This window comes from Harpia harpyja, chromosome 16 (genome assembly GCF_026419915.1).
Source record: "Harpia harpyja isolate bHarHar1 chromosome 16, bHarHar1 primary haplotype, whole genome shotgun sequence".
NCBI classification, from domain to species: Eukaryota; Metazoa; Chordata; class Aves; order Accipitriformes; family Accipitridae; genus Harpia; species Harpia harpyja.
The window spans coordinates 25,896,661-25,922,574 of record NC_068955.1 but is presented as its reverse complement, the minus strand read 5'-3'; the positions used below and the strand labels follow the sequence as shown (position 1 = coordinate 25,922,574).

The 25,914-nt window shown below is 40.3% G+C and overlaps 1 protein-coding gene across 2 annotated transcripts in view; it reads right to left on the bottom strand.

Moving 5' to 3' along the window:
• Positions 1–15,434: 15,434 nt before the first annotated feature.
• MPPED2 (metallophosphoesterase domain containing 2) overlaps positions 15,435–25,914 on the bottom strand; it is a 110,192-nt gene continuing 99,712 nt past the window's right edge. For both annotated transcript variants that reach the window (XM_052811784.1, XM_052811785.1), the window contains exons 5-7: positions 22,799–22,914; positions 19,996–20,109; positions 15,435–16,867 (exon numbers count right to left, since the gene is read on the bottom strand). In XM_052811784.1, coding sequence (XP_052667744.1) covers positions 16,749–16,867; positions 19,996–20,109; positions 22,799–22,914 — 349 coding nt within the window. In that variant the 3' untranslated portion in view covers positions 15,435–16,748. The remainder of the gene's footprint in view (positions 16,868–19,995; positions 20,110–22,798; positions 22,915–25,914) is intronic.

The following is a 25,914-nucleotide window of genomic DNA, read 5'->3' as shown; positions in this document are numbered from 1 at the left end:
ATCCACGGGGTTAGTCCTGCCAAAGTGCAGGACTTTGCGTTTGTCTTTGCTGAATTCTGTAAGGTCAGCTTCTGTCCCTCTGAAATACCCCGAGATCTTTGTATTGAAAGTAAAATGCTAATGTTGTTTTAATGTTCCCACATACTCTGTGAGGAAGGCAGGATGTTACACTGGCAGATCCTATTTCTTAATATGCATCTAGGATATATCCAGAGAAGAAGAAAAAAGGGGGGTGGGGGGACGCAACGACACAGAGTATCTCTCCGTGCCCCCCTGACCTGAGGTTAGTTGAGTCCCTGTTTTGTATAAGATATGTGGCAATATCTCAATGTTGTGGCCTTCAGTGAATGCAAGGTTTAAGACTTGAGGGAAAGACATCCATAAATTCTCCGAGTGATGAATGGTTGGCAGTTTCATTTGAGTACTTTCTGCTACAGATGTTTAACATTTTTTTCCCAAGGGCACACGCCAGAGAATAGGAGGAGGAGACATTTTCATCTGAATACTTGCATCTCTAGTATGAAGCAGGCATGGTCACCGTGGGCCAGCAGAGCCAGAGCAGTTGCATGGGGAGCACCCACGTCCGGAAGAAGAAGAGTGGGAACACAACTGGGTTACGGTCTTGGCAGAAGCCTGACAATAACACGATGTGCTTTGCTAGGCAAGGTGGAAGATGCGATGTTCCCAGCTGGCAACTGCTGGTAACTTAATATTCCCAGAGACTGAGGGCAATACGATATTCCCAGCTGGTAGCCAAGGCCTGCCTCAGTGTGTTCCCATTCGTACATGTGGCTTCTCTAGACAATGAGGAGTGGCGGGCAAAGTGTAATAAAGCAGCTGGTCTATTAGAAGATAAGCTTTGTGGAGAATAGCACAAACATGCAGAATCCCCTTAATCTTAAACTTTATTACCCTAGATAATAGGCTTTGGTAGTGACAACAATCGGTTGAAATGCAGAATTGTCTTGGCTCCCACGGCACCTGCCGTGTCAGTCAGTCAAAAGCTATCTTCTGCCGCACAAAAAGGTGGCTGCTTGGTACGAGCAAGCTAAAAGTTTTGTTCATTTATTTTGAAAAGGAAAGGGAAAGCTGGGCACCCTCCCCTTGCAGATTTAAGCGTCCGCTCTGAACCTGCTGTAGGGAAAAGGCTAAAGCGATGTGAAAGCCTGCTTGCTTTCTTTACCCCCGAGGAGTAGGAGCAAGGCATCTTTTGTCCATCGAAGCCCACTTGAAAGAGTAGGGGTTGTTATTCCCACTCTGAATCAGGTCAAGTTTCCTAATATTCGACCAGCAATGAGAAAGGGAAAGATAATTAAATCTGTTTGTAAAAATCTTGATCTGTGTAATTTGCAATATCTCTGACTTAAAATTAATTTAGTTATCTGAGGCACAATTCAGAAGAAGCATCTCCCATTCTCTTTTTGGTGGAAAACTTGAATCCCTGAAGCCCAATGCACACATGCTATACCCACTCCTCTAAGTGGGCAGGTACAGAGAGCTTTCAAATGAAAAGGCATTTTACTTTCAAGTGGCCTTGGCTTCATTAATTTTTCTGTTGTTTTTTTTTTTAAGTTAAATTTTTTCCACAATCCTACGATCAAAATATGAGGGGGAAAAAAAAATCTGCTTACCACAAGCTGTTCTTTTGTTTAGAAATATTTCAATATGAACTTTGGTTAAAAGAATAACTACAAAGTGACAGAGGGTAAATTTTAAATCATGAGAGGTAAGAGTAGTTCTAACAAAAAAATTTGTGCCAATTATTTCAACTTTTTAGTGCCCTCTCACAATAGTTGCAACAGTTAGCGTAGCAGCAGCTCACAGTGCAAGATATACAGGGTAGGAAAAGGGGTTCATTTAGGAGGGGATGTTTGTACAGGTCCAGGCGGTATAATTAAATAAGTCTAAATGTTATGAATATTAAAGCTCAGTCTAGTGGGTTAGATTTGGATTATTAGTTTTGCCTACAAATCCAGAATCTTTCCCTTTTAATGTCCAGTATTTCACTATCTCCTCTGAAGAAAGTGATGAGTGGAGAGTTTAAAAAAGAAAAAAATTGAAACCAGCAGCGTATTTTGACTTGCAGAACTATAAACAGAGGGGGAACAGAAGGTGCACTGAAACCTGCATCACTCTCTGCCTCTCTCTGAAGACAGAAGTTGTTAAACCCGAGGCGAGGCGGCAGCGATGGCCCCAGCAGCCTGCCAGCAGCGCGCAGCGAGTGGTGGAAAAGCATCGTTGGGGCAGACCAGATGCCGTCACGCAAACTGGCTGGATAAGAACTGGGAAACGAGGCAACCTAAAAGAGGAGCTTAGTACCATCTCAGCGGAGCTTTAGAAGAAATGCTGCTTTGAGTCTGATTTGCCTCAGCTGAGTTGTCTTCGAAACTCGTCATCTGGTCCAAGCGATCCGAGGGCTTCTGACCAGTTCACAAGCTTTATCGCCCTTGTGTCTCAGTGGGACGGAGACGACGTCCCCTCCTTCAGACGGTTCCGCTCCCTCTGGCAGACACGACCAAGACACCTCGGCTTCCTTTGCGATGCTGTATTGATTTTTTGCAGTCTCTCTTTCCCTAAGGAATTGACTGCACTAGATCAAATTAAGAACAATCTGAGCATTTAATGGGGCTCCTTCAATACGATGAAGTTTGATTGCTTGAAGTTGAAGTTCATGATAATTATTTATGCTGACAGCCCCCTCACAGGCAATAAAGACTGACCCTTTCCTGAAGGCCTCTGTCTCTCCATCAGGGAATTATTTTGATCCAGCTGTGCTTACCTAGTACACATACTTCTCATTATTAAATATGAGAGTGATGATCAGAGAACAAAATGTATTATCTTTCCACCAAAAGCTGGTATCAGAATTCTGCTTTTGTTTCTGTTCTCCTACCAAATAAAACTCTTGTGCCTGACTAGCATTAGCAGTACCAGAGCTCGCCTGCAGTTTTGAGATCAGCGCCAAAACCTTTGTCTCTACTGGGTGCAGGATCAGGCCTCTACCTGCTCTTCTGCAGTTCCACAGTACCTAATAAAATCCATTTGTGATGACAATTGCAGCATTTCTGTATTGTCCAAGAGGTTTGTCCTGAGGATTGCCTATAATCACGACTTTTTGAGTTAATAAACAGGTTTATCTGCGAGCAGGTATTTTTCATGAGTGACAGAGAAGTTGAAAATAAATCTCTCTTCCAACTTCTTGCACCCTGTTACTAAAAACCCTCCTGGTTGGGTATAATGAAAACAGTCCCCAAAGTCTGTGTGTGTGCACATACCCCATAAAACCAGCTGCCTTAACACCTGTGGATGCTTGTCAATGCACAAAGCATCAGCGCTTTCATTTTTGGTGTGTATATATATACACACAGACATATAAAAGGGAAAACATGATGATGTTGTATGTATACATGCGTATAAAAATACACACACATATGTAAAGTAGGCCTCCACCTGCAGCTGCCATAAATGAAGCAGTTCAGCTCCTCAGCCCTCAGCAAAGTGTGCAAATCACAGCAGCCGATGGGCTGCTTCAAAAAGTGCATGAGGTAAGTAAGGAAAGAAGGCAGTTTTCTGATTTTTTTTTTGTTTGTTTGTTGTTTTTTTTAAATCCTTCCTTCCCCTCAAAAAACCAACAGCTATATCCATCCTACTTTTCTCTGGAGCATAACTGTCAAAACATAACACATTTTGGGACAGCTCTGGCCCCACATGTATTCTGCTTTTTTATAGCAGGGAGAAAAACAAAGAATATGGCTTTCACACAAGGAATATAGTACTTACCTGGGCTGTTGAGTCCTCCTTCTGCAGCGGAGAGGATGGCTAAGGTGCTCTGACACAACTTCATAAAATCCTCGTCTTTCCTTTGAGCAGCCAGCCCAGGATTCCTACTGTTTCTGTCACACTCCTTCTCCCTAGCGCAGGCTTCTTTCTCTGCGTAAGTTCTTAGTATTAGAGCTTTCAAATGCAGGAACAGCTGCCTTGCATTACTCGGCAATTCCCCAGCCAAGGGACTGAGTAGAAAAGTTAGTCTCTTAACTCGTCTAAATGTAAAAATGATGTTATTTAAGAAAAGAGTTTGTGTAACAGTTAGAAAATGTGAAAATTAAAATGAAGCTGCATGGTGGCAGCAGACTTTCACTGGGACAGTGCTCGCTTTCCCGCAGCAGTAACGCACGTGCTGGAGCAGCACAACTCTGTACCCACTGCTTTGGCTGGACAGAAAAGGAGCAGTTGGAGGCCAGCAGCTGATCAAGGGGAAAAAGCACATTTGAGAGGTTTCCTTTGATGGCTATGTTTGTTTCTTGTTTTGGCTTTCATTTCCCATAGCTTTGTCTATACCTTGGTTCATCCATTTTAGACAGTATGTCAAAATAGATCTTGTCTGAGTGGGCTGCTCTGAAACCTAATGATGGCTTGTTCAATATCCCTGAGGGCCCAGGCAAAAGAAGGATGGAGCTGCCCCCCTAGTACAGGTCAGGGTTTGCATTTGGGGAGGGAGTTGGCTGCTTGGAGTGGGGAGGGGTTTTTAGCAGTATGGCTTGATGTAATTAAAGAAAAGGGTTCAAACCTGCTTCTCATTTAAAAAAAAAACAAAAACCCAAAAGGCAGAAGTCAGGGAGGGAAGAAGGAAGCTGCTCTGTTTCTTTAAGTGACCAAGTCTGTGCAGGCTGCTCTGCTGAGCTGTTCAGGCCATTCACAGCGCCACTGTAAGTTTTTCGGTAATACTGAACTCCAGGTGACCCTTGCAGACAATAATTGCTTTAGCATAGGTTTGACAACAACAGCAAGAAACTCTCTAAAAATAAGCACGAGCTTAAAATAAATTTCAACCCTGGAGACCCGCTCATGTAAAGTATCCAGTACATCTTCCGCGTTTTCCTTGCTTAGCATCACAGTTCTTGGCAGTTTGAAAACCGACAGTTTTCAAGGGATTTCCAATGCCTCCTGCTCCGATTTCTAACCTGGCAGGGAGCCAGCCAGGACAGACAGCGGGTGGCCTTTAAAGGGACCTCATGGAGCAGCTCTGGGCCAGCATCCCTGCTCATTTACCCCAATATCTGGCTTATTTAAAGGTGGGACATGGAGTAAACCCAATTTAACTGCAGTGCCTGGGATAAGTGTCTTTCCTTGCTTTGTAGCTGTAACATCATTCATTTAAAAATGGGTACGTCGTACCTTGCAATGCAAAGTACCCAAAAGCTGCCCACCAAAAACGTATTTAGTCACCCTTGTGTTGGGAGAATGAAACAACTTTCTGCTCATCAGTGGGAAAAGGGGAAATTTCAGCTGCAAGTGCTGAAGGAATTATTTGTTCCTGAAGAGGTGCCCACAGGACATATGCAGAGCAGGGGCGTGTCCACAATCCCAGAGCACTTTTAGAGGATTTCCCATTATAATGAACCACCTGGAAATTAGCCCTTACCCTGCTAAGGTTTTAAGGCAGTACATATACCTTGCTGCTACACTGAATCTGGAGTCCAGAAATCCCAAATGTTCACTGAATTTGATGGAAAGTTACTCTTCCTCCAGTAGCAAAGAAGAAAGCATTTTACTTAAAGAGGATGAAGTTTGCTTTTTCTGGCCCATTCAGTGGTGGCATACAAGGGAGTCCTCTCACAGCCTGAGGACCTGGAGCTGGTGAAGGTAAAAGCCGTCAGCTGTGCTGTACGGAGCACAGGATGAACTCTGATTCGGTGGGTAATGGAGAAGAGAACCAAATTATTATTCTCTGGCTCTTTTTAAGGGCATTTTTCTCAGTTTGCCAGGCTGCCTTCTTGCAGGCAGCTGTCTCACAGTATGAACCATTGAAAGTCAGAATGTACCTGTCCACCCTGTACCCTCCTCTTACTAATGTTTTAGAGGATTACCAGTATGTTAAGAAAAGGCTGTTAGGACGTTGGAGAAGAACAACAGACACATACATGGAATTGCACATGACAGTCAGCGAGTAATCCAGGCTGCTGTGTTTTATCCTCATAGGAAGACTTCAAGTATTTTAAGTAAAGAATTTGTATCAAGTTTCAACCCTCTATAGCAAACGTACAGAAAATAAAATGTTTCAATCTTTAAATACCAGTGTGTTCCAGGATGTGGTGTGTGAGGCAAGAGAAGCCATACTTTCTCTGCATACTATTCTCTGCAAACTGGGTTCTTTTTCTTTTCCCTCCCCCTCTCAGATAAAAGCTAGTTAGATCAAAGTGTAAATGGAAACATTCACCTAACAGCAGATATTCCAGGCAATCCTAATGCAGCACTTTCTCCTGTGACAAACCAGAGATCTGAATTCTGAGAAACATAAACATGAAGAAGTCTACATCCTTCTCTTGTTTTCTGATTAAATACACTTCTACTCTATCATCACTGATGGGGTCAATTTGGTCCAATGACTTTTGATGAGACAAAGTGGTGGACTTGCTGTTGGCTTTTTTTTTAAGTGCCTACGTCTTAGAAAAAAATTGGCTATATCAGCTGGCTAAATAACAAAACTCGTGAAATTGCTTATTTTAGTCATCATTTGAGCTAGTAGTAATTATGCCTGTAATAGTAAAATGAGGTTTTAATGCTGATTAATGAAACTGCTAAACTGTCAAGACTGCTAGTCACACTCATGGGTCTCTGGAGACTGTCCCCTAAAATAGTTGCCATCATATGTGTAATATGGCTTTTTTTGTAGGACCAGATGTGAAGCATATGGTGACCTATTACAGTAGGGATGAGCCATAAGTCCTGGCTGAATTATATTGGACAAACTACCCAAATGGAAAGATAACATCCAGTGATTATTATAGGATCACAGCAGCTTTCTAGAGTGTAAGGGACGATGATGGACTTGGGAAATGGCTAGCTCAGTTAATCATTCCTACTTGCTAGAGTAATAGCGATACTCTTTTATGCTTATTTATATTCTAGAGCTATACCACACTGCTGCGCATGCGAACATACTGTAAAACATATTGCTACTGCCTACCGTTTGTTCTCTCTCCTGCCCCTTTCAGGTACCCACTCCCACTGCTGGAGGCAAGTCCCGTGGGACGGTGGGTGACAGCGAGGGGAACCCATGGCATTCCCCAGCCCTTGGCCCTACGGCCAGCAGGAGCAAACCTCGGAGGTACTGCTGCAGAGGAGGAAACGTGCTGCGATTGAAAGGATACTGTACCGTCCAGACCATAAGGAAGTAAGCAGGAAAATAAGAACTAATTACGTAATGAAACTCACTGCTCTTTTATGCAGAGACACAACCGTGGTGTTAATTGCGCACGTTTTATTTCCTTATGGCCATTTAGTTGTTGGGGCAGGGTCCTCGCTTGCGGGAAACCGGTGAATGGCTGCACTGAGCTCTGGAGAGCCATCGCGAGAGCCCTCGCGTCCCCTGGCAGGACGAATGAGGGCAAGACTGTTTTCTGAATAACTGTATTTCCCCATAGCCATTAACTTGATCGTTATCCAAAACTGCACTCAGTCTTCAGTATGTTGGCAGGTACTATCCCAAGCAGAATATAATGGACTGCTTTTCAGTTTTGCTACTGCCACTCTGTATTACTCTTTGGTATGATTCTGTCATTTTATGAACAGTTTAACCTATTTACTCATGTGTAAATGGACAATGGTTGAAGATTAGAGAGGCTTCATTTGCTATGAAGAGCTACTATCTTGTCTCAAAGGAAAAAGAACCAGTTGACCTAGATGGCAGGTCACCTACTTCTTACTGTGGATGTATCAAATTATCATCACAGTGTCAGCCTATGCATATAGTAACAAATACGCAATAGCATGGCTACACACTGATTTTTAGAGGCCAGAAAAGTATAAACATCTATTCCAGCAACTAAATAGACAAATCAATACGCAGGATGATTCAGGTGATTCATAGGCACATGCATTGTGTTTCTTATTAATTTCTAAAATCAGTGCTATAATTGCTGCTGGTCAAACTTCCTTTGGACAAGATGTTCTTGTTTGAATGTATATTCAGAGGAGGGAGTAGATTTTGTGTTATCTCCTTCTAAACACGTTTCCAGTCTTTTGTCCATTGCCATATTCTTGGGCTTTAAGATTGTTCCATCAAATAGAAGTGCTCTTATAAGCCATTAGGTCTTGCTGTTTTGTCAATGATTTCACAGCACCCACTCCTGCATCCCTAACCCACACCAGCAGTATCACCAACTTCATAAAATCAGATCCACAGAAATGCTTAAACTACTTACTGCAATTCTGTAATCACGCAAGGCTGATTTATTGCAGTAAAAGTCCTCTTCAAATTGTCTGGCAACAGAAACGGAGGTATTTTCTGTATATGGCCAAGCTTTCTGTGACAAATAATGCTACCACAGCTTAATTGGCATTTATACAAATATTCAGGCCTGTAAACGGTACTAGTGAAAGCCACAGCTACAGCTGGGGTTGTCTGCATATGGTTACTACACTCCAGATAGATAATTCATTCCTTGGAAAAGTCTGTTTTCATAGTAACATAGTTACAAAGCAGTCTCTCAAGTGCCACTGTGTCGGGAAAGCACATCACAGACAGAAGGTAATGACTGCTGACACCAGACCAGCTTTCCTCTTGTTCCATATAAAAGCCAGCAAACTCTAAATCATCAGCGCAACCATGCTGCTTACCTGCCCCCATTGTTCGAGCATGTCTTTACAGCAGGGAGCTAAATCTATCAAAACACAGTCTAAGAAAAAAATTTACTGCACGGCGTACAGAAGTCCAACTGGCTGGTCTGAAAAAAATTAAACTTGGATTAAGATTTCAACAAAAAGCACTTCCTACCCAAGGAATAGTGCCTTGTGAACTACTTCACAACAAAACCCAACAAAACAACCAACGCCCTACCACCCCCAACCCAAACAACAACAAAAAAATCTGAGGTGGGATGGTCTTAACATTGTTCCTGTCCTGGGAACTTTGGCACACACCCTTGTAAGCTTTATCAGAAGAATGAAGATTTCAGTAAACAAGTCACAAAATACTGTTTGTCTAACATTTGCAGTAATCATAGCCTACGTACTTAAGCCTGGAAATCCAGAATGTCTTTAGAGTGCCCTTTCTGGTATCTATTGGCTATCACTGGTTCAAATGATAGCTTTAATGTGCAATGTTTTGTGCATTTTTAAATTATTTTGTTTCTCTGACCTAGGATTAGGAAGCTGGCTCGTTCTCATTGTAAGACATTTTCAAAGAAAAAGCTGTGGGGAACCGAACAGCAGCAAGCTGTCAGATCAGGAAATAAGGATTCAATCCTTAGTTTGGCCACAGGTCACTGGTGTGACTGTGGCTGATTAGCTTAATTTTTGTCTCACAGCTGCTCCAACAGTAAAAAGATCATAGTTAACAGCTTTTTGCTTTCCCTGATTCTTGCTTGACTCGGGCTTCACAGTAAAGGGAGACTCTTACCATGTTGGAAATGTAACACCAAGTCAAGAAGGTCCTAGCCTTGCCTGGAGTGCCACTGTCATGCAAATGAGAGCAGCAGCTTTTGTGAGCAGCTATTATTTGCATAGCTGATTGTTTGCTGTAGGGTATTTTGCTAAGAACAGTAAATTCTATCTGCAACTATCCACTGTGCTTAAGTCTAACTGGTAACTGTAGCAGCTCCAAAGAAATCTTGGAGCAACGGGTAAGATTTTTTGCATAGGACATGTCACAAAACTGGAATTTTTTTTTACATACTGCTAGATACCATAAGCTGATGGATTTAAATGCCACCAAAGTGATGGGGTGTCTAATAGGATTTTTCAAATGTTCCTGACAATGTAAAGATATCTGAAAATCTGGCCTCAGTGTGATAATAGAAACCCAAATCAAAGATAAAAATAAACCACTTGAGTTTTATTTTAAGCTGATACAGCTATTGAATTTCATAGTTTTAGATCTAGTATAATTGATTATGAATAATAAGCCTATGTATTTTGTAGTGTTAAGTCTACAGCAAATTCAATAGCACTTTGTACAAGAAGTTGTTCTGTTGATTAGGAGACCTTAATCAATACAATTTAGCTCCTCTTAGGAACTGCCACTCTCCCAGCCTCAGTTGGGCTTGAGCCAGATGCCTCGTAGTGTCAATACGATGCTCAAATACGTTGTCTCCAAAATTCTCTAGATACCTCATAACACAAAGCCAATAACAATGTGGTGTCACTGACAGAGCTGCAGTCTCTATCTTACAGTAATGTAAAGATCTTGTACCTGCTTCAGACCTTTTAAAGAATCTACGATAGTGATCATCTTCAGAGAGTTTAGACTAAGCTAATTCATCACTTATTTGCCTGCTGAAGAAAAAAACCAAGATGCACTTTAACACTTTAAGATAATTGATAAATGTTTTGCTGTGCGTCTAATAGAGATTGCTTGTTCTGTTACCAAGAGCTTGGTTTTACCTGTTTATCCTCCCTCTATTCTAGCTTGATTAAAAATGCAGGAATTGGTTTTGTTTTCTGTCTAGCTGTAAGTCTCCCCTGTCACAAGCCAGCCTGTGTTCCAGGATCCTGGGATGATTTTCATAGCAGCAGCTTTGCTCTTGGGGTAACAAAGGAACTGGTTTCTCCATCTATTTGCAAAGGAAAGTGTACAAAAAGGAAAACTGTAATTAAGGAGCTAGAACACTGCTCAGGAGATACAGATTTAGTTCTTAGGACTGTGAGATCTCCTGTGTGATCTAGGGCAAGTCGGTCATTTTTCAATCTGTTAAGAGACTCCTTTTCTCCTACCTTTTCAGCATCCTGTCCCTTTAGACTCAGCCTTACATGGGAGATCCCTTGTTATGCGCGTGATGAGCTCCCAAACCAACCAGATCCACGCTGACTTTGAGCAACACTACCTATACAGACAATTAACAACAAAAAAAGTTACACTCTTCCTCCAATTGCAGTGACTCTCAGCAGCCAGAAAAGAAAAAAATATTTCGCTGAAATACTCACGTGACAGCGAATGTTGAAAGTGCTTGTACACAGTATGCAAAAAAACTTAAATTTGTTGTGCTGTTCCTTTTCTAACAGTCCATCACTGAAAGCCCTTGGCAACAAACTGACACGTTTGAGCCACATTAATATTAATGATAGTACAAAAATACATTTTAATGGGATTTGAGGAAGTCTTTTCTTTTATACTTTTAAGTCTATACTTTCAAGTCTACTTTTGAGTATTCTGTAGTTTATCTAAACTCCTAGGACTTTTGCAGTCCTAAATCCTCAGTTCATAAAACTGACCTATTGTACCACTGAGCCATCCACCTAGATAAATACTACCCACTGTTTGAAGAAGAGATGAATGTAGGCCATTCATTCAGTTATCCTAAACTGAGGTACATGTTTTTGTCAGACCCTCTTCCATGAATGTAAACCTTAGGTACAAAATAAGTGACCAAACTGTGTACTAACCGTTGCAGGGAAATGCTGCCCAGAAGAAATGAAGGACTCCTCTGATTCTATTCTATCATCAACAAAAAGCAAATTGAGCCTGAGGAAAACTTCCTTAGAAAAACTCAGAGGTAAAACAAAAGGAGATGTACCCTTACAGCCACATCCTAATTGAATCGTTACAAAACTGGCCGGCTCAAGCCAGAGATGGAGGTATGGAAAGCAATGGCTAGATGGAGAAAAAATGATAAATCAAAATGGATGACTGAAAACTGATTTAGTGCACTAAACTCACTCAGACTTCTCTTGCATTTTCTCTTGACTAGGCCAACAGGAACTGAAAATGAAAATGTTAAGACCCAACTTTAGTCTTCCACGTTGCACTTCGGCTGTACTCATTTATGAAGAGTCCCTTTCTGTGTGGTTCTCTAGGTCAGACAGTGCTTTGATGGCTGGGACTTCCTGCAAAAGCACGCAGGGTGTCCTACAGGGGCTGACAGCTGACATAGCTGCCCAAGCCTGCTCATAACAGGATTTTATCTGAGTAGCACGTGAATGCGAGTTAGCAACGATGATGGTGCATAAAAGACTGGTTACTGCAAATGAGGAATCTGCAAGAAAGTTAGGATCTCTATCTCAAAATAGAGAAAAGACTGCTTTGTGCTGCAGGCTTTGTTCCATGCAGCTTTTACAATGCGTTTCTCCTTCCAATAAGAAGTTATCATGTTGGGCAGGGAAAATCAGGATCCTGTCTGTCTATAACTGCTAGAAAATATCAAGTTAAAAAAAAAAAAAAGGGGGGGGGGGGGGGCTGGGGGAGAGAAGGGCTGAAAATTCCAGAAATGTAACTCAATCAGGTGTGGTCAAAAGCAAGATCTCAAAGAAAGCCTTTGGGTCAAGTTAACACAGAAAGGAAGGGCTAGAGAGTTTGGAAGTCTCCTTGCGACTTAAATTACAGATGGTTTCCAGGAGTTTCCTTAATAAAATTTGTCTAGGGAGAAAATATTGGTGTCAGTGAGGGGAAAAAATCTGATTCACAGAAAATGGAAAAGAGAAAGGCAGCTTCAACCAGGACTTAGTCATCAATCTATTTCTTAGACAGAGTCTTGGCAAAACCCATTCTCCTGGTAGAACTTGCCTAGAGTGGACCAGATTGATTTGACAGTCTCAGCCTAATAAATGCTTGACCTCAAGGTCTGCTGAATTCACTAAATTCACTATGCAGAGAGAATTGGGAACCAATCACCTCTGGGGAACATCCTGTTCTGCAGCCCTCCCCTGATAAAGGCCTTGACTGCTTTCAGCCTTATCGAGATGACTAGATGAAAGCTGCTCTCAGAAGAAGAAAGGTTAATCGACTACGCTGCTGTTAATCAATCACTTGGAAAGATTCAGCACTTACAATAGGTACGTCCCTCTTCCTGCCAAGAGGTTCTTGCATGTTAACCAGGGACCATCTCCTCCAGTTTGAAGGATGAGTAATAGACAGAAACACAAACCAGATAGATGCCAGGTGTCTGATCCAAAGCCAGCTAAGTCAATAGAAAGACTCCCAGTGAGTTCAATGGGCTTGGATCAGACCCCGGAGAAAGACTTATTATCCAAGGTTTATTCTGCATACAGATATCGAGCTACTTTTAGTAGTGAAGGATCCTTGAAAAGAAGCAGATTCATCACACTTTTGCCTCCCTGTGAAATCAAACTTCTTCCAATCATACTGTGTCCCATTTACCCTGATTGTCAGATATGGTCGACATCCAGCAAAGGAAAATTACCTGCCTGTGACAGCAAAGACAGACACGTATACATTTCAAAATCTCTAAAGAGTACAGAAAGAAAAAGTGCCAAACTGCTAATGTTTTCCTGGCCTTTTTGTAATTGCCTCTAGCCAAAATGATAGCCTTCTCAGAAGAGGAAAAGCTAGATCAATTTCTGAAAGGATGAAGGAAAATTGAGGGAATAAAATTAAAGGGCGAATAAAATTAAAAAGATCCTGCCACGGAGAAGAACAAGCTCAGTGCTGAACAACCAGTGGTGTGCAAGGTGAAGCTGACAGAGCCAGAGAGAAAAAAAATACAGGAGAAAACACACACTTAGAAAGTACCCCTGAAGATTAGATATTTCTCTAAATTAACAGCTGTATTCAGCACCAACGCTAACTGATGACAGAGCAGTGACTGTCCTTGATGCTTGTCTAAATGGAAGTAGAGAGCCTTAGCCTGTTGTTACAAATCCAGGCCCTCATATCCCAGTACAGAACTACTTGATAGCACACCTACTGCGCCATACAGCCAAAAAGCCACATGGCAAACAGTTGAAACCAAAAGATACACACCTTTAGGACATCTACAGCTGCATGTACCAGTTTATAGTTTATTGCAGAGTCTGGTACAGACTTTTGCTTCTTCAAGGCATTGCTTCTGGTATTTTGTCACTATCAGTCTTACCCAAGGCAGACTCCTGGCTGAACTTATGCCAGCCTTTATTCATCTGGCTCCGTCTGCTGCCAGAAGTCTTCAGGCTGCTCAAATCCTGGAAGAAAGCTGCTGGCTTAAAATTTTTGCTTTAGGAATAACCCAGTTTTCACTAGAGGCAGATACCTGGAGAATGACAGATTGGTGCCATGGACTGTACCTGTCCCAACTAGTGAAGAGGTACCAGGTCCTTCAGAAGGCTGGAGAGCAATCCAGATGCAGCGGCTATTCTCTGCTCGTCTGAAGTTCATGGCACTACAAAGCATCCCAGGTGATGGATATTTCCTCCTTATGCAGTGACAACAAGCAACAGATCAGTGAAAGAGAATGAGCTAAGGTCCGCTATATATATGATTTCTGTGTGCTCCAAGAAAACACTTTATCTGAGGAAGCACAGCCATCTTAAATGTAGCCATGTTCTTTGCCAGTAAACAGCCATGGCTGCCAAAACCAATTCCCTAGTCCTCCCGTTGCTGGCAGAAAAAAAATCCACAAGACAGATCCTGCATTTACATCCAAAAGGAAGGACTGATACTTGGTGACTTTCTTCCCTTTGACTCAATTGATAAAATAACCAGCACTGAAAGCAAAGCAGGGCAGATATCATTCAAAGAGTCAAGGTGCCTATCTATTCCGTAAGGAAACCTGACAAGAAATTCCACATACAAAACAAGAACTAGACAGATTTAAGAGGTACAACAGCTTCTTTCCCAGAAAAGATTTCGGTATAGCAGCCTTATAAATGTGAAAATTTCAGCCTAACTCCATAGTTATGTGTAATGCGCATTGCATCAAAATACATAAGCAGCAGTCCTCTAGGTAGCACTCTGCTGTAAGAGCCTAGAATTTGTTGTCTATAACCTTTGTAGCAAAATAATGTCAGAAGTTAATAACCTGCTAAGATAAATGGGAATATTCTGCGGCTCTCCAGGTCTTGTTTCATGTTACTGCAGATGCCAATTCATGAAAACAGTGCCTCATCTTCTCATCTTTGAAACGGGATTTTTACCGCCATAACTTCTAGTTTTGAACAAGACTCTTATCATATACTTAACTGTATTGCTGCAATACCAGCAGGTCCTGTTGTGTTTGCCATTCTACTGGCATACACTGAACCACACTCCCCTGCAATTCTCTTGCCAGTGGTGGATCCCACTGTAGCCACAAAACTGAGTAGAAATCCAGATAAAAAGTGATATCTTTCATCTATGACTATTCATTTCTTAACCCGCAGTGGATGAGCATAAGGCACCTGCAGCTCGGTACTAATGGCCAAGTGAGGAAGTACAAAGGTTACTGCCTAATCAATTTTTCCTTATGTCATCTGGAATAGTATCCTACAAGGCTTAACTGTGCAAACTTGGTTGCACTGAATTATAACATCTGAAGACAAAATCTCTTCTGTCTAAAAGGAAGGGAAAGATGGATGGCAGAGAAACGGAAGGAAAAGTCTGAGTGCTTTATCGACCCAACTGACATCCTATAAATGGTAAGCAATAAAAATTTATTGAGAAATAGAAAAGTTCTTACTCACCCTTATCACTGTCCCCCCAAATTGTTAATGCCACAAAAAAAAGCAAAATTCCCTTAAACCACATATTTAAAAATCTTGCAATTTTATTTGCATATAAAGGCCGCTAGATATAATATCACAATAAATTTAAAGAAACAACTGCTTTTCTAAATTCCATTAACAAGGTAACATAAAACAGAACAAAGCTCAATAGCATTTACAGTGGTAGAACAGAAATAACTATCTGCAACAATATTTTGTGCTAGCGAGATTGCATTTACACACAGTGCAAAATAAGAAAAAGGAAATAAAAAAGACAAGAAGAATATTTAAATATAAAGGACAACTAAGCCTTATTTTAGTTAGGCTTGATTGTATCCATTTGACTCTATACATGCCTGAACTACGACAAAGATTTAACTCGGGCTCTTGAAGGCCTTGAGCACTTGGAAAATGTGTCACATCCTTCATAATTTAGATGTGCTGTACAGCATAATTTTGCAGATGCTATACTGGCAATATTAAATCCTAGCTTAGTTATAATGCACAAAAAATACATATATATATAAATTCATATTTAAAAGGAGTCCGCATTTACATTTTTTTTTTACTGCATGAAATACCTGCTCTTTGCAGCTTTCACCCCCAGTCTTTTAAAGCTAAAATAATTTAAAAACAAACAATAAAAGGTAGATATCACATACAGGCTGTGGCTATCTATATCAGTCTTAACGTATAAAGCAGGTAGAGAGACAAACAACTGAGAAGTCGATTCTCCCCTTGCTGCATTCTACTGTTAACAGAAACAAGCTTCAGTACATGCACACATATCAAGAGGTAAATGGACCCCAAAACATTGTTTGTGCTACTAAAAAAAAAGTTGATATAAATGGAGATGAAAAGCTAACATTTAGACCTAGGGAAAAAGAAGACACTTAAAAAACCCCGACAATAACATAAGTTGTGCAAATTTGGGTGTTTTTAAATGCTGCCTATTTTTAAGCTTATAATATAATATTAAAATAAGGTCTCTCACTTATTAAAAGAAAGCTTGGCTGTCCTTTTGAGAACACTATAACAATTTACAATGGCAAATTTATTGAAAAACAAAATTCATTTTACAAATTCACAATGCTTTATCAATTTAAAATGAATGCTGCATTTCCAAAAAGCACAACCTCTAACTTTTCTTCTTGTTTCTTTTGTACCAGCAATTTACAAAAAAAAAAAAAAAAAGCCAACCCCCAAAACCCGCAACCCACCCCAAAACAAAAATCCCCATGGTTTCTCCCAAGTTCTCCCCCACCAATTTTGAAATAAACATGTAACAGAATGTAAGTTTTATAATTAGAAAATGGCAGTTTATAGACCTTCCCCAGTTCCAAATGTGCAGTAGTGCTTCATGATCCTTGAGGGGTTGGAAGGTCAAATATAATTGGAGGGTTGGTTGGTTGAAAGCTGACTGTACACGTTGAAGCATTGATGTACGTTGTGTAACCGTCTGTCATAATGCCATAACCTGTAGGGAGAATGTGTCACACTTACTGTAATATAAACAAACGATACTGCCCATGGGCAGCTGCACCGAAAGCTTGTTGTGGGATCAATGCTTTGGAAAAAAATTAAATTCATCCCTTCAAAATGATACAAGCTCTTGAAAGCTGCCACAAAGGCTTGACTGAAAAAAATACAATGTACTGTATTTGAAGTAAGAACTGATGCTTTTATGTACAAACTTTTTTCCCCCCACGGAAAATCTCTGTCGCAATTGGATACAGCAGAAACAGAGACAAAACCACACATGTACTTTTTCTAATTACTTAATTAGCGAGCTGTAGTTTGCATGCCTGTGATGTCGGTCATAAGGAAAAGACCAATCAGGCGCAAAAGATTTAGAAGTAACTTTGGTTTCACCTACAAAAGCCCCTCTCTGGGCAATGAACCGAACCCAGTAAGCTTTCCCCACATTAGCCCTTACCATCCAGTTCCTCATCATAGGACTGCCAAGCTGGTGTTCACGCTGGCTTGTGAAACCTCCGAAACTCATTAGCAGGTTAAAAATATACACACATACATATTTACTTTATGTATGTTATCTACCAGTGAAAATCGTGACCAAGGAAAGGAATCTCCTGCTATAAACACAACAGAGCACTGAAGGTCAATGGATGACCCCTAGCTTAAGCAGAAAATTGAGATGAAGGTTAAACAGATGACTGCTTTTCATTACAAAGGGATCTTGGTAACTTGTTCCCGAACCAAAAAGCAAGAAGCAGCAAATACTAATCACAGGTTTTTCAGCATGCCAAGTACTCGACTCCTCAGTAACACTATGGCATGAGTTTCAGGATGCTGAAGACTGTTCTCAACCTTCTAAACATCTGGCCAGCAATGCTCTTGTTCAGACTGCGTCTGAGGAACCAGCAGCAACGCTGTTTCTCTGCTGGCCGCTGCCTTCTCTCCCACTTGCCGCACAGGAATAGGACATAATGGAGGGTTGTGCACTCCAGTAATTTTGGGCAAGTGGAGCAAACTATAGCGACCCATGAATTGAGTCACAGCTGAGACTTCATTCAGCAAATGTGACGTGAGAAAACAAATGATAACAGAAGTACAGAGATACTGAGAAGGTAGAAGCTCTCCTCGTACAGACATTCTCTCAAGGATAAGGAGATAGGAGCTCCAGTTCCACCAGTGCAAAAGGTGAGAGAAAGCTTTGCCGTTGTTTTCAGCTGACATCCACAAAAAGCTAACAAAGAAGCTAGAAAAAATCTAGGAAGAATTTGGCACCAAATGTACCTTAAAAAAAAAAAAAAATTAGAGTTTCATGGAGAAAGAGAACTTCCCATTGCAAACCCACAGGGGAAAAATGTTTTTCTTTTATACCATTATGATACAGTACAGATCACTGCTGCCTGAAAGCTAAGATAAATACAGCTACCCACAGTGTCTATCAGAAAGAATAATCACTTCAGAATTGCTGCACTGTCCGCCTGTATTACTTTATTTATTTAGACTGGCAATTTTGATTTAGATCATCTCATGGTGGGAAAAACCTTGTTTGTGGTTGTTCGTGCTTGTCAACCAGGAAAAAAACCTGCATCACCAAAATGCGTGTATAGCCTCTGTGGATTTAATGGAATGTGGTGCATGTTCATTCATCTCAGCTGGAGTTGGATGAGAATTAATTGCACTGTAAGATAATGCTCTTAACACTTGGCTATTTCTTTCTCTACTGAAACAAGCCGTTCTTATGTCTTCTGCGTAAGTACTAAACAGGATTTTAACTTTTTTGTTAGTATTCTTGTAAGAATTTATTTGAACACTCACTTTTAATATGTGCTACCACCTTTCCTATGAGATTTAAATATAAGGTGCTTCACGTGGTTCCTCAGTGCTTTCTCACAATAATGATCTTGTACACAGAAGCACCTTCCTCTCCCACTACTTAACACTACTACAACTAGAAGTTTCATCATCCAGCGTGCCTACAAAGGCTGTAGACACTTTACATGTTTTAGCTGGAAGTCTTGCTGTATTCACTTATTCTTAATATGCAAGGATTAATATTTATACAAAATATCCAATCTTCTCCTGGGTGCACTGAAAGACTGCTATTCATGCCACTATACTCAAGGTCATGTCAGTATTTCTATTATAAACTCTTTATTTACAGATACCCAGCATGAAACTCATTGTATGAAGTCACAAGGGCTTCAGAAAAACCAACAACACTAGTTGAGAAAGCTATCCTTTTTTTATTTTTAGTTTATGAAGTCCTCCAAATCTTTAAGCCTATGGAGAACCTAGTTAAGAGTCCATGGAGAACCCTCCAGGGGGACAATATAAAGCATTTAATGTGTAATTTTGAGTTCTAGGGTCACAAAGTCTTACACTCCCTCTCAGGCAGAACTCCTAGCGTTTGTCTCTCAGCCACATGAAAGCTACAAAATTGTATTAAATATTTAAGTATCTCCAAAATGTATTTAATCTCTCAGCCTCTTCCACTTCCACAAACTGAGCTTATTGTTTCTGAAGCTTCACACTCTGCCTGATCTGGTACTGACAGTGGGGAAATATCTCTTCTAAAATATGAGACTGCTGGAAGGTAACATACACAGTACAAACTGTATTACAGGATGCTTTTAGAAATGTATGCAAAGTGAGTTCTGGCAATCTCTCCTCCTGATGTCTGACTCGAGATGCCCTCCTTTCTGCTTTTCCTTATACACTGAGGGAGGTGAGCTGAGACAGTAAGTTGTCTCCGATTTTCTTCTTTTTCTAGCACCTTTCTTGGCTCCTGTGCTTGGAATAATGGGTATAATTTTCATTTTGGCTTGCAAGTGTGGGGAATCTCATCTGTTTCTCTAACCAAGTTTGTCAAAATCTGAATTGCTTTCAAATAACCTGTATAGAACAACCTTTGCACAGTGAAAGATGTAGGTGGCTAAATGTAGCACACGTTCCTGAAAAAGTCTGTTTTAATTCTGGCATAAATTTACGAAGTGCTGTGCACGCAATCACTTCCCTCAATTCCCTCCCTACTTTAGTCCAATATGCCATTATCCATCCTTTGCAACACACCATCAAAATGTGCTGCTTTGAAATCAGCCTGAGATCGAAGAGGGGAATAGTGCTGCTCCTTACCTTCGTGAATCCCACCAAAGACATGGAGTTTGGGCCTTACTCGCCTCTGCACCGTGTTCAACAGTTCCACACAACCCACTCTCTGCAGCTCCTTTGGAACCCAGTCTCGAAAACCTGAAGGCAAAATGCAATCAATACTATTAATTTTCTCTATTCAGGTAAGGTTTCACATAGTCTTTCAGGAAGTCATAATTCACAGAAGGTTTATTACATTATCTGTAGTCGTAACTTCTCCATTAAAGCACACAATGGCTTTTAAGAAATGTTTCGCTGTCACTTTGTCTTCCTTAAGAATTCCTCCCTTCATCTGCATTAATATTTTTCTGGATGTGATTTGTTTTTTTAAACTATAGGTTTAAACTCATCTTCCACCTTGAAACCCTGGGACATTTATTCCCGGCACTGCTGCAAATTTTTCTTCCCTTTCCCCTGGCTCTTACAGCAGTCAGCTTCCCCAGCCAGCTACGTGGTTACTCCAGAAATAAAACACCTCAGGAAGATCAGCTATCTAGGACCCGATACCTCTGCCACCCCAAAGATTTAAAATACAGTCTCCCACAACTTCCCGAGGACCACAATCTGCAAGTGTCAGCTTATTTCTGAGCCCCCGGTCACTAACAACAAGCAACGTAGCAAAATAGCTTCCAACAAGCCAGTGCTAATTGACTACGTTGCCGCTCAGTCCTACGGATAATATGGAAAAATGCACAAATATGACATCTGTTATTACAGAAGTCTGCTGCCTGGACTGGCACCACTAAGGATCAGCAGGGCAAAACAAATGAGGAGGAGTAAAAGGAAATCAGGAGCCACATCCAACTGTAGCACCGTTCTACTGACTTCAGAGTAATTACATCCTGTGCCAAGTTTATCCCAGGTAGTAAAAACATGTTGTGACATGAACTTGAATGAATTTTGGAGAGAACAAAGAGTCCAGTTACAGCTCTACCTCCCTTAATATTTATGTAATTGAAAAAGCAGCATTTTTCTCAGTATTATCATGCAGGCTGAGACCTAGACGCCCTCCTTTTAGGCACAGTACTAGCACCTAATCTGTGTCTGTAGTTAAAATACAGTGCCAACCTTTTGAAATTGAACTTCATTATCTCCGTCGAAACCAAAATTTAAGTACGCTTATTCAATTAAAGCACTCATTAGTGTCTGCAGCATCACAGTATTTCTAGATGAACCCATTTCAGAGCAGATGGATTAGCAACCCATTTAAAATAGCACCCATGAAACATTACAAACATGCTTGTGGGGTTTTTTGCTTCTTTGGGAAAACAAACAGATTAAAAGAGTGCTATTCAAAGTGCTGGTTTTCAATATCCGGTGCGCTCCACTGTCAGTGGATGGTGTTATCGCTGCTTTATCAAAGCAGCATGCTGGTAGCTCTAGTAAGATTAAAGAGAATTCGCAGATCGTTTTACAACATTCTCTAAGCAGTATTAGAAGAATAACCAGGATATAAAGGGAGTGTTAAGTACATTACTGGTCAAAAACTTTCTGGACTTTTTTTTCCCTTAGCTCTGCTTAGCTTGCTGACTCTTAACTTAATTGTGCCATGAAACATAAACATGCATTAATTCCTGACTCCACGGTCACTGAGAAGCTCTATGAGAGCATTGAGCCAGCCTGGTAGCACTTAAATGCTATTTTATAATGGCATCTTGCAATTCAGAGAAGTTTTTTTTATATTCACTACCATCTCAAAAGTCAGTGACTTCATGTGATCATGCGATGATCTGACCCCTTGGATTTCAGGAGCTTACTAAAACCCTGACAAAAATCACAGTCTACTAACAATAACGGTAATGAAGAGGAGACTGACACACTTTCTTATCCTGATAAGCCATATTTAGAGAAGGCAGAGGCTCAGTTCTTGTAAAATCAACTGAAATATTTGAAATAGAGTCCTAGACTGCTTTCCACATGTGTCTTAAAGAAAACAGTAAATAATATGTGATACTATCTTGTGGGGTACAAGACAGGGGAAAAATAGTGGGAATTTTCAAATGGTTTTAGTGCGGGCTTTAATGACTTCAGATATGCCAAAACTGGGTACTCCTGCCTCTGCTGAATGATCATCCTAGTGTCTTTTTGAGACCATCAGAACTTCGTTTAGAACGTAGAATTAAAATGGGGATCAGTGAATTACTCACATTTACAAGGCAAGCAAAATTTAACTAAATGAAAAACTTCAACTACTTAATGAAAAAACAAATTTTGCATTCATAGACTTGTGCTCACCTGTCATTAGTTCAAGTAAGGAACAATTATCTGAGAACGTAATTTTATTCCTTCACAAATTTACTATAAGCCAATTAATATCTTTAAAACTACTGTTAGATATTCTAAGTTTACAAGGACATTATCAAAGAGAATATGTGACTACATACTCCTGAACTCTTGACTGCATACTCTAAAACCTTAAGGTAACATGTCATTGTAGTAGAAAAATGTTTTAAAAGTTTTAGTCAATTTCTGAAAAATCATATGGGATTGGAAACTGTTTGACAGATGAATAGTGTTCTTAAATAAAATGTCAAACTACTATGGAGTCAGATATTTGATCTTCCCTAGCTTGAGTTTAACAAATAATTTAGTTTTTATTAAGAAAACATCTGGAAGGTCAACAGATCTGCTTAGCCTAATCACTTCACACTTCTTCCAAAAAGGCTTTTTAATTCATAGTTTTGAGTTAGGGTGCGATTACAGTATAGCTTATAGCATTATTAATTTTGCTTATTTTGAAAGTAAAATTCTCATGCAAAGAATCACAGACAGTTTTTGTTTCACTTACCAAGGGGAGGTCCATGTGTCATTAGTATATCAATTCCCTCAGGAATAAGGTTCCACTTGTCTAGCAAAGACTGACCTCTAGGTAGGTTAAAGCCCCATCCATTAAACCACGGTGTCCTTTGGGGAAAAATAAGATGAACTGTATCAGTGTAAAATAAAAATCTCTTCCCTTCTCCAATTTTTCTGAATTAAAACAATTTCAGTGCTTCAGAGATTACTTGCAGACAGCCTTTTTGAAGGGGATGCGTCCGAAGCAAACTGGCTCAAATACATACATACACTAATCTATACGTCTGAACTTAGATTAATATCCTGTGCTCTTATTGTACTTCAAGAGTATTCAGTCCTGGGGACATTTACTCACTACAGAGAAAGGGAAAAAAGTTACAATAAAACACAGTCTAAATCTAAAGCTTTCTTCCAAAGTTTGGGGATGTTCAAACATAAGAACTCCTTCCTTACATCACCTACCAAAACAAGTAAAAATCCCAAAAGTTTTTTGGAGGCAAGAGTCAACTTCTCACAGCACAGGGCAGCTAGTGGGTAACAGTTCAACAGGAAGGCTGTATGATGCTGCTGTTATAAGCACCATCTGTGCTACGGTATTTCACTAAACTCAACTTGCTCCTTTTAGCACTTTTAATATCAGAACATTGTCACATAACTTGGCTTTGAACTCCTGAGCCTCCTAGAGGTCTTGAGCACACAATGTTTAGCCTCACATGACTTCTTCAATAGGTCTTATAATTTAAAATTAATTTAGTATTTATTAAGGAAAACAGATATCCTCAGTCTCCACCATCACAGCATAATGTTGTTTTAGACACTGGTTTATCCATCAACCCCGGCACGTAGTAATGAAAAGCAGACCTTCCAGGAGTACTTTTTCAGTGCATAACAGCCAAGTTGAATCATTTTGATGCAGGTGTATTATAATAAAGCCTTTCCTTATCAGGTAGGTACACAGAGGAATTGTTCTGAAGAGACACTGTAGTATTTACACCTGTTTCTAACAACTTTTTATACAGCTGTTAGTATTGTACTAATTTTAAGCATTTTCATCCATGTGTGTGTTTCCTAGAGCTCAGACACCAGATTTAGACTGGATTGCTTCATTTTCTAGGTAGGATACTCCTGTCCTAGCCGTAGTCATTTGCGGGTATCTTTCTGAGAGTTCAAGCTACTCCTGCAGTCTTCTGTGTTTCAGAATCTTTCAGTTTTGAAAATAAAAATTGGGTGAAAAAACCAACTACAAACCAACCTTAAAGAAAAGCATACCTGTTAAAAAGAGAGTCCTACATCATTTCATTATGTAATCTGCCTCCTGTACCCACTAAATTATGCATTTTTTCAGCCTCAAACGTGTATTTATGTGGAAATTTCCTGCTAAGATTACATGTCTTAATTTTTATTCTTTGTAATTAAAGTTGTTTTTTTCCAGAGACAATCATTTGACCAGTGAAGAGTATACACAGTTATATGTATGGTCTGAATTCCTGACAATCAGCAGTACGGGAAAACAGCAGGCGCTGCTAATACAGTGGCAGGAAGGTCACTGGTGCCTTAGTTACAAATAATAGACATATCCCACATAGTCCTACTGAACTAATACCACACACATAGGAACTTGTTCAACCTAGCAGACTTCCTGGATGCTGGATGAACGCTAGCAAAAGACAAGAAAATTAGATGTTCGTTAAACATTTTATGTAAGCTATGGGTTCCTCATGTGCATAGCAATGAAATTACACCTCTCACTGTTGGCTTACTTTGCACCCACTGAAACATTTAAAAAAAGTTCCTGTGTTGTAAAATAAGGTCAGCGTACCTCACCGGAGGTTTGTAGGCAACTGAATTAAAACTGAAGCGTGTGGCTTAGCTTTAGCTAAATCACAAGTGTTTCTGCTTTTCTATGATTGACCTTTCTGAAGCACGTATCTAAATTTCCTTTCCTGTAATGTTCCTAGGTTTTAACATATCAAGATTATCGTAACCTTCAGGACTGCAGTTAAAAGTTAAAACATGGTTTGGCTAAACATTCAGCTGCTTAAAAAAACAAACACACAGCGCATAGGTTGAACTTTTCACTGTCAATTAATGATTCTTTCCCCACTTGCATTTCTCCTGCAGATAATACTGTAGTTATTACACCATAGTTAAACCTGAAATGTGAAACCACATCTGTGATCTCTCTGGAGCTCTTTGGAGACTACGGCCACAGAAAAACCTGGATTTGTCTGCAGGTTTTTTATTTTATTTTCTTCTGAAGCACTGGGGGAAGAGGAGGAGGGGAACCTGAGCTCCAATATATTCTTCATTCACCAGCCTCTGTAATTAGCTGTGACTAACAGGCACCACATGGGAATCCCCTTGTAAGAAAACTTTGGAGAAACCTTCCCCATTATGCAGCATGTGCACAAAATAGGATGGTCAAGTACTTCTTTAATATACTAAATATTTTCATGCGAAATGAATACATAGAGGAGAAGAGCAGGCACAACTGGAAGAACACCTGGATTACAGATTTAGGTTTCGGGCATTTAAAACACGAACCTGCATATTCAATGCAAGTACTGAGCCCTGACGAGACAAACTGAGAGTCCCTGCGTTTCTGAGGTGGTTCAGGCCTTGCCAGAAAGCCAAGGGGAAAAAGGACGTGTTCAGAACACCACCAAGAAAAAAACAGCTTTATGGCACAGATTCAGGTTTAGATGAGATCACAAGGAAGGTCATCCGATGTTTGCACTATGCTGTGTTGCAGTGCAGACAAAATGGAGTTGATGTACTGTGAATCCCGTGAGTGGACAGATGAATAGCTGTTTACCCCCAGCAAACTTTAAATGTGTGCAGGAAAGACAAAGCCTGCACTGTAGGTAGGTAGCATCCTATCAAGGGGTATCGGGTAGGGATCCTTTACTCCTATTAGTGCCCTTTTTTGCGTACGGAAGAGTTAAATAGAGTTGCTCTCAACTTCTAAATAATTTCAATGAAAAAAATTGTGCATGTAGTTACATGCCTTCTGCAACATACTCTCAAGCTGATTACTTACTGGGAGAAACCACCTCATATCTAGGAAGAAATGTTTATAATGAACTTTGGCTGCACCCACCTATGGTA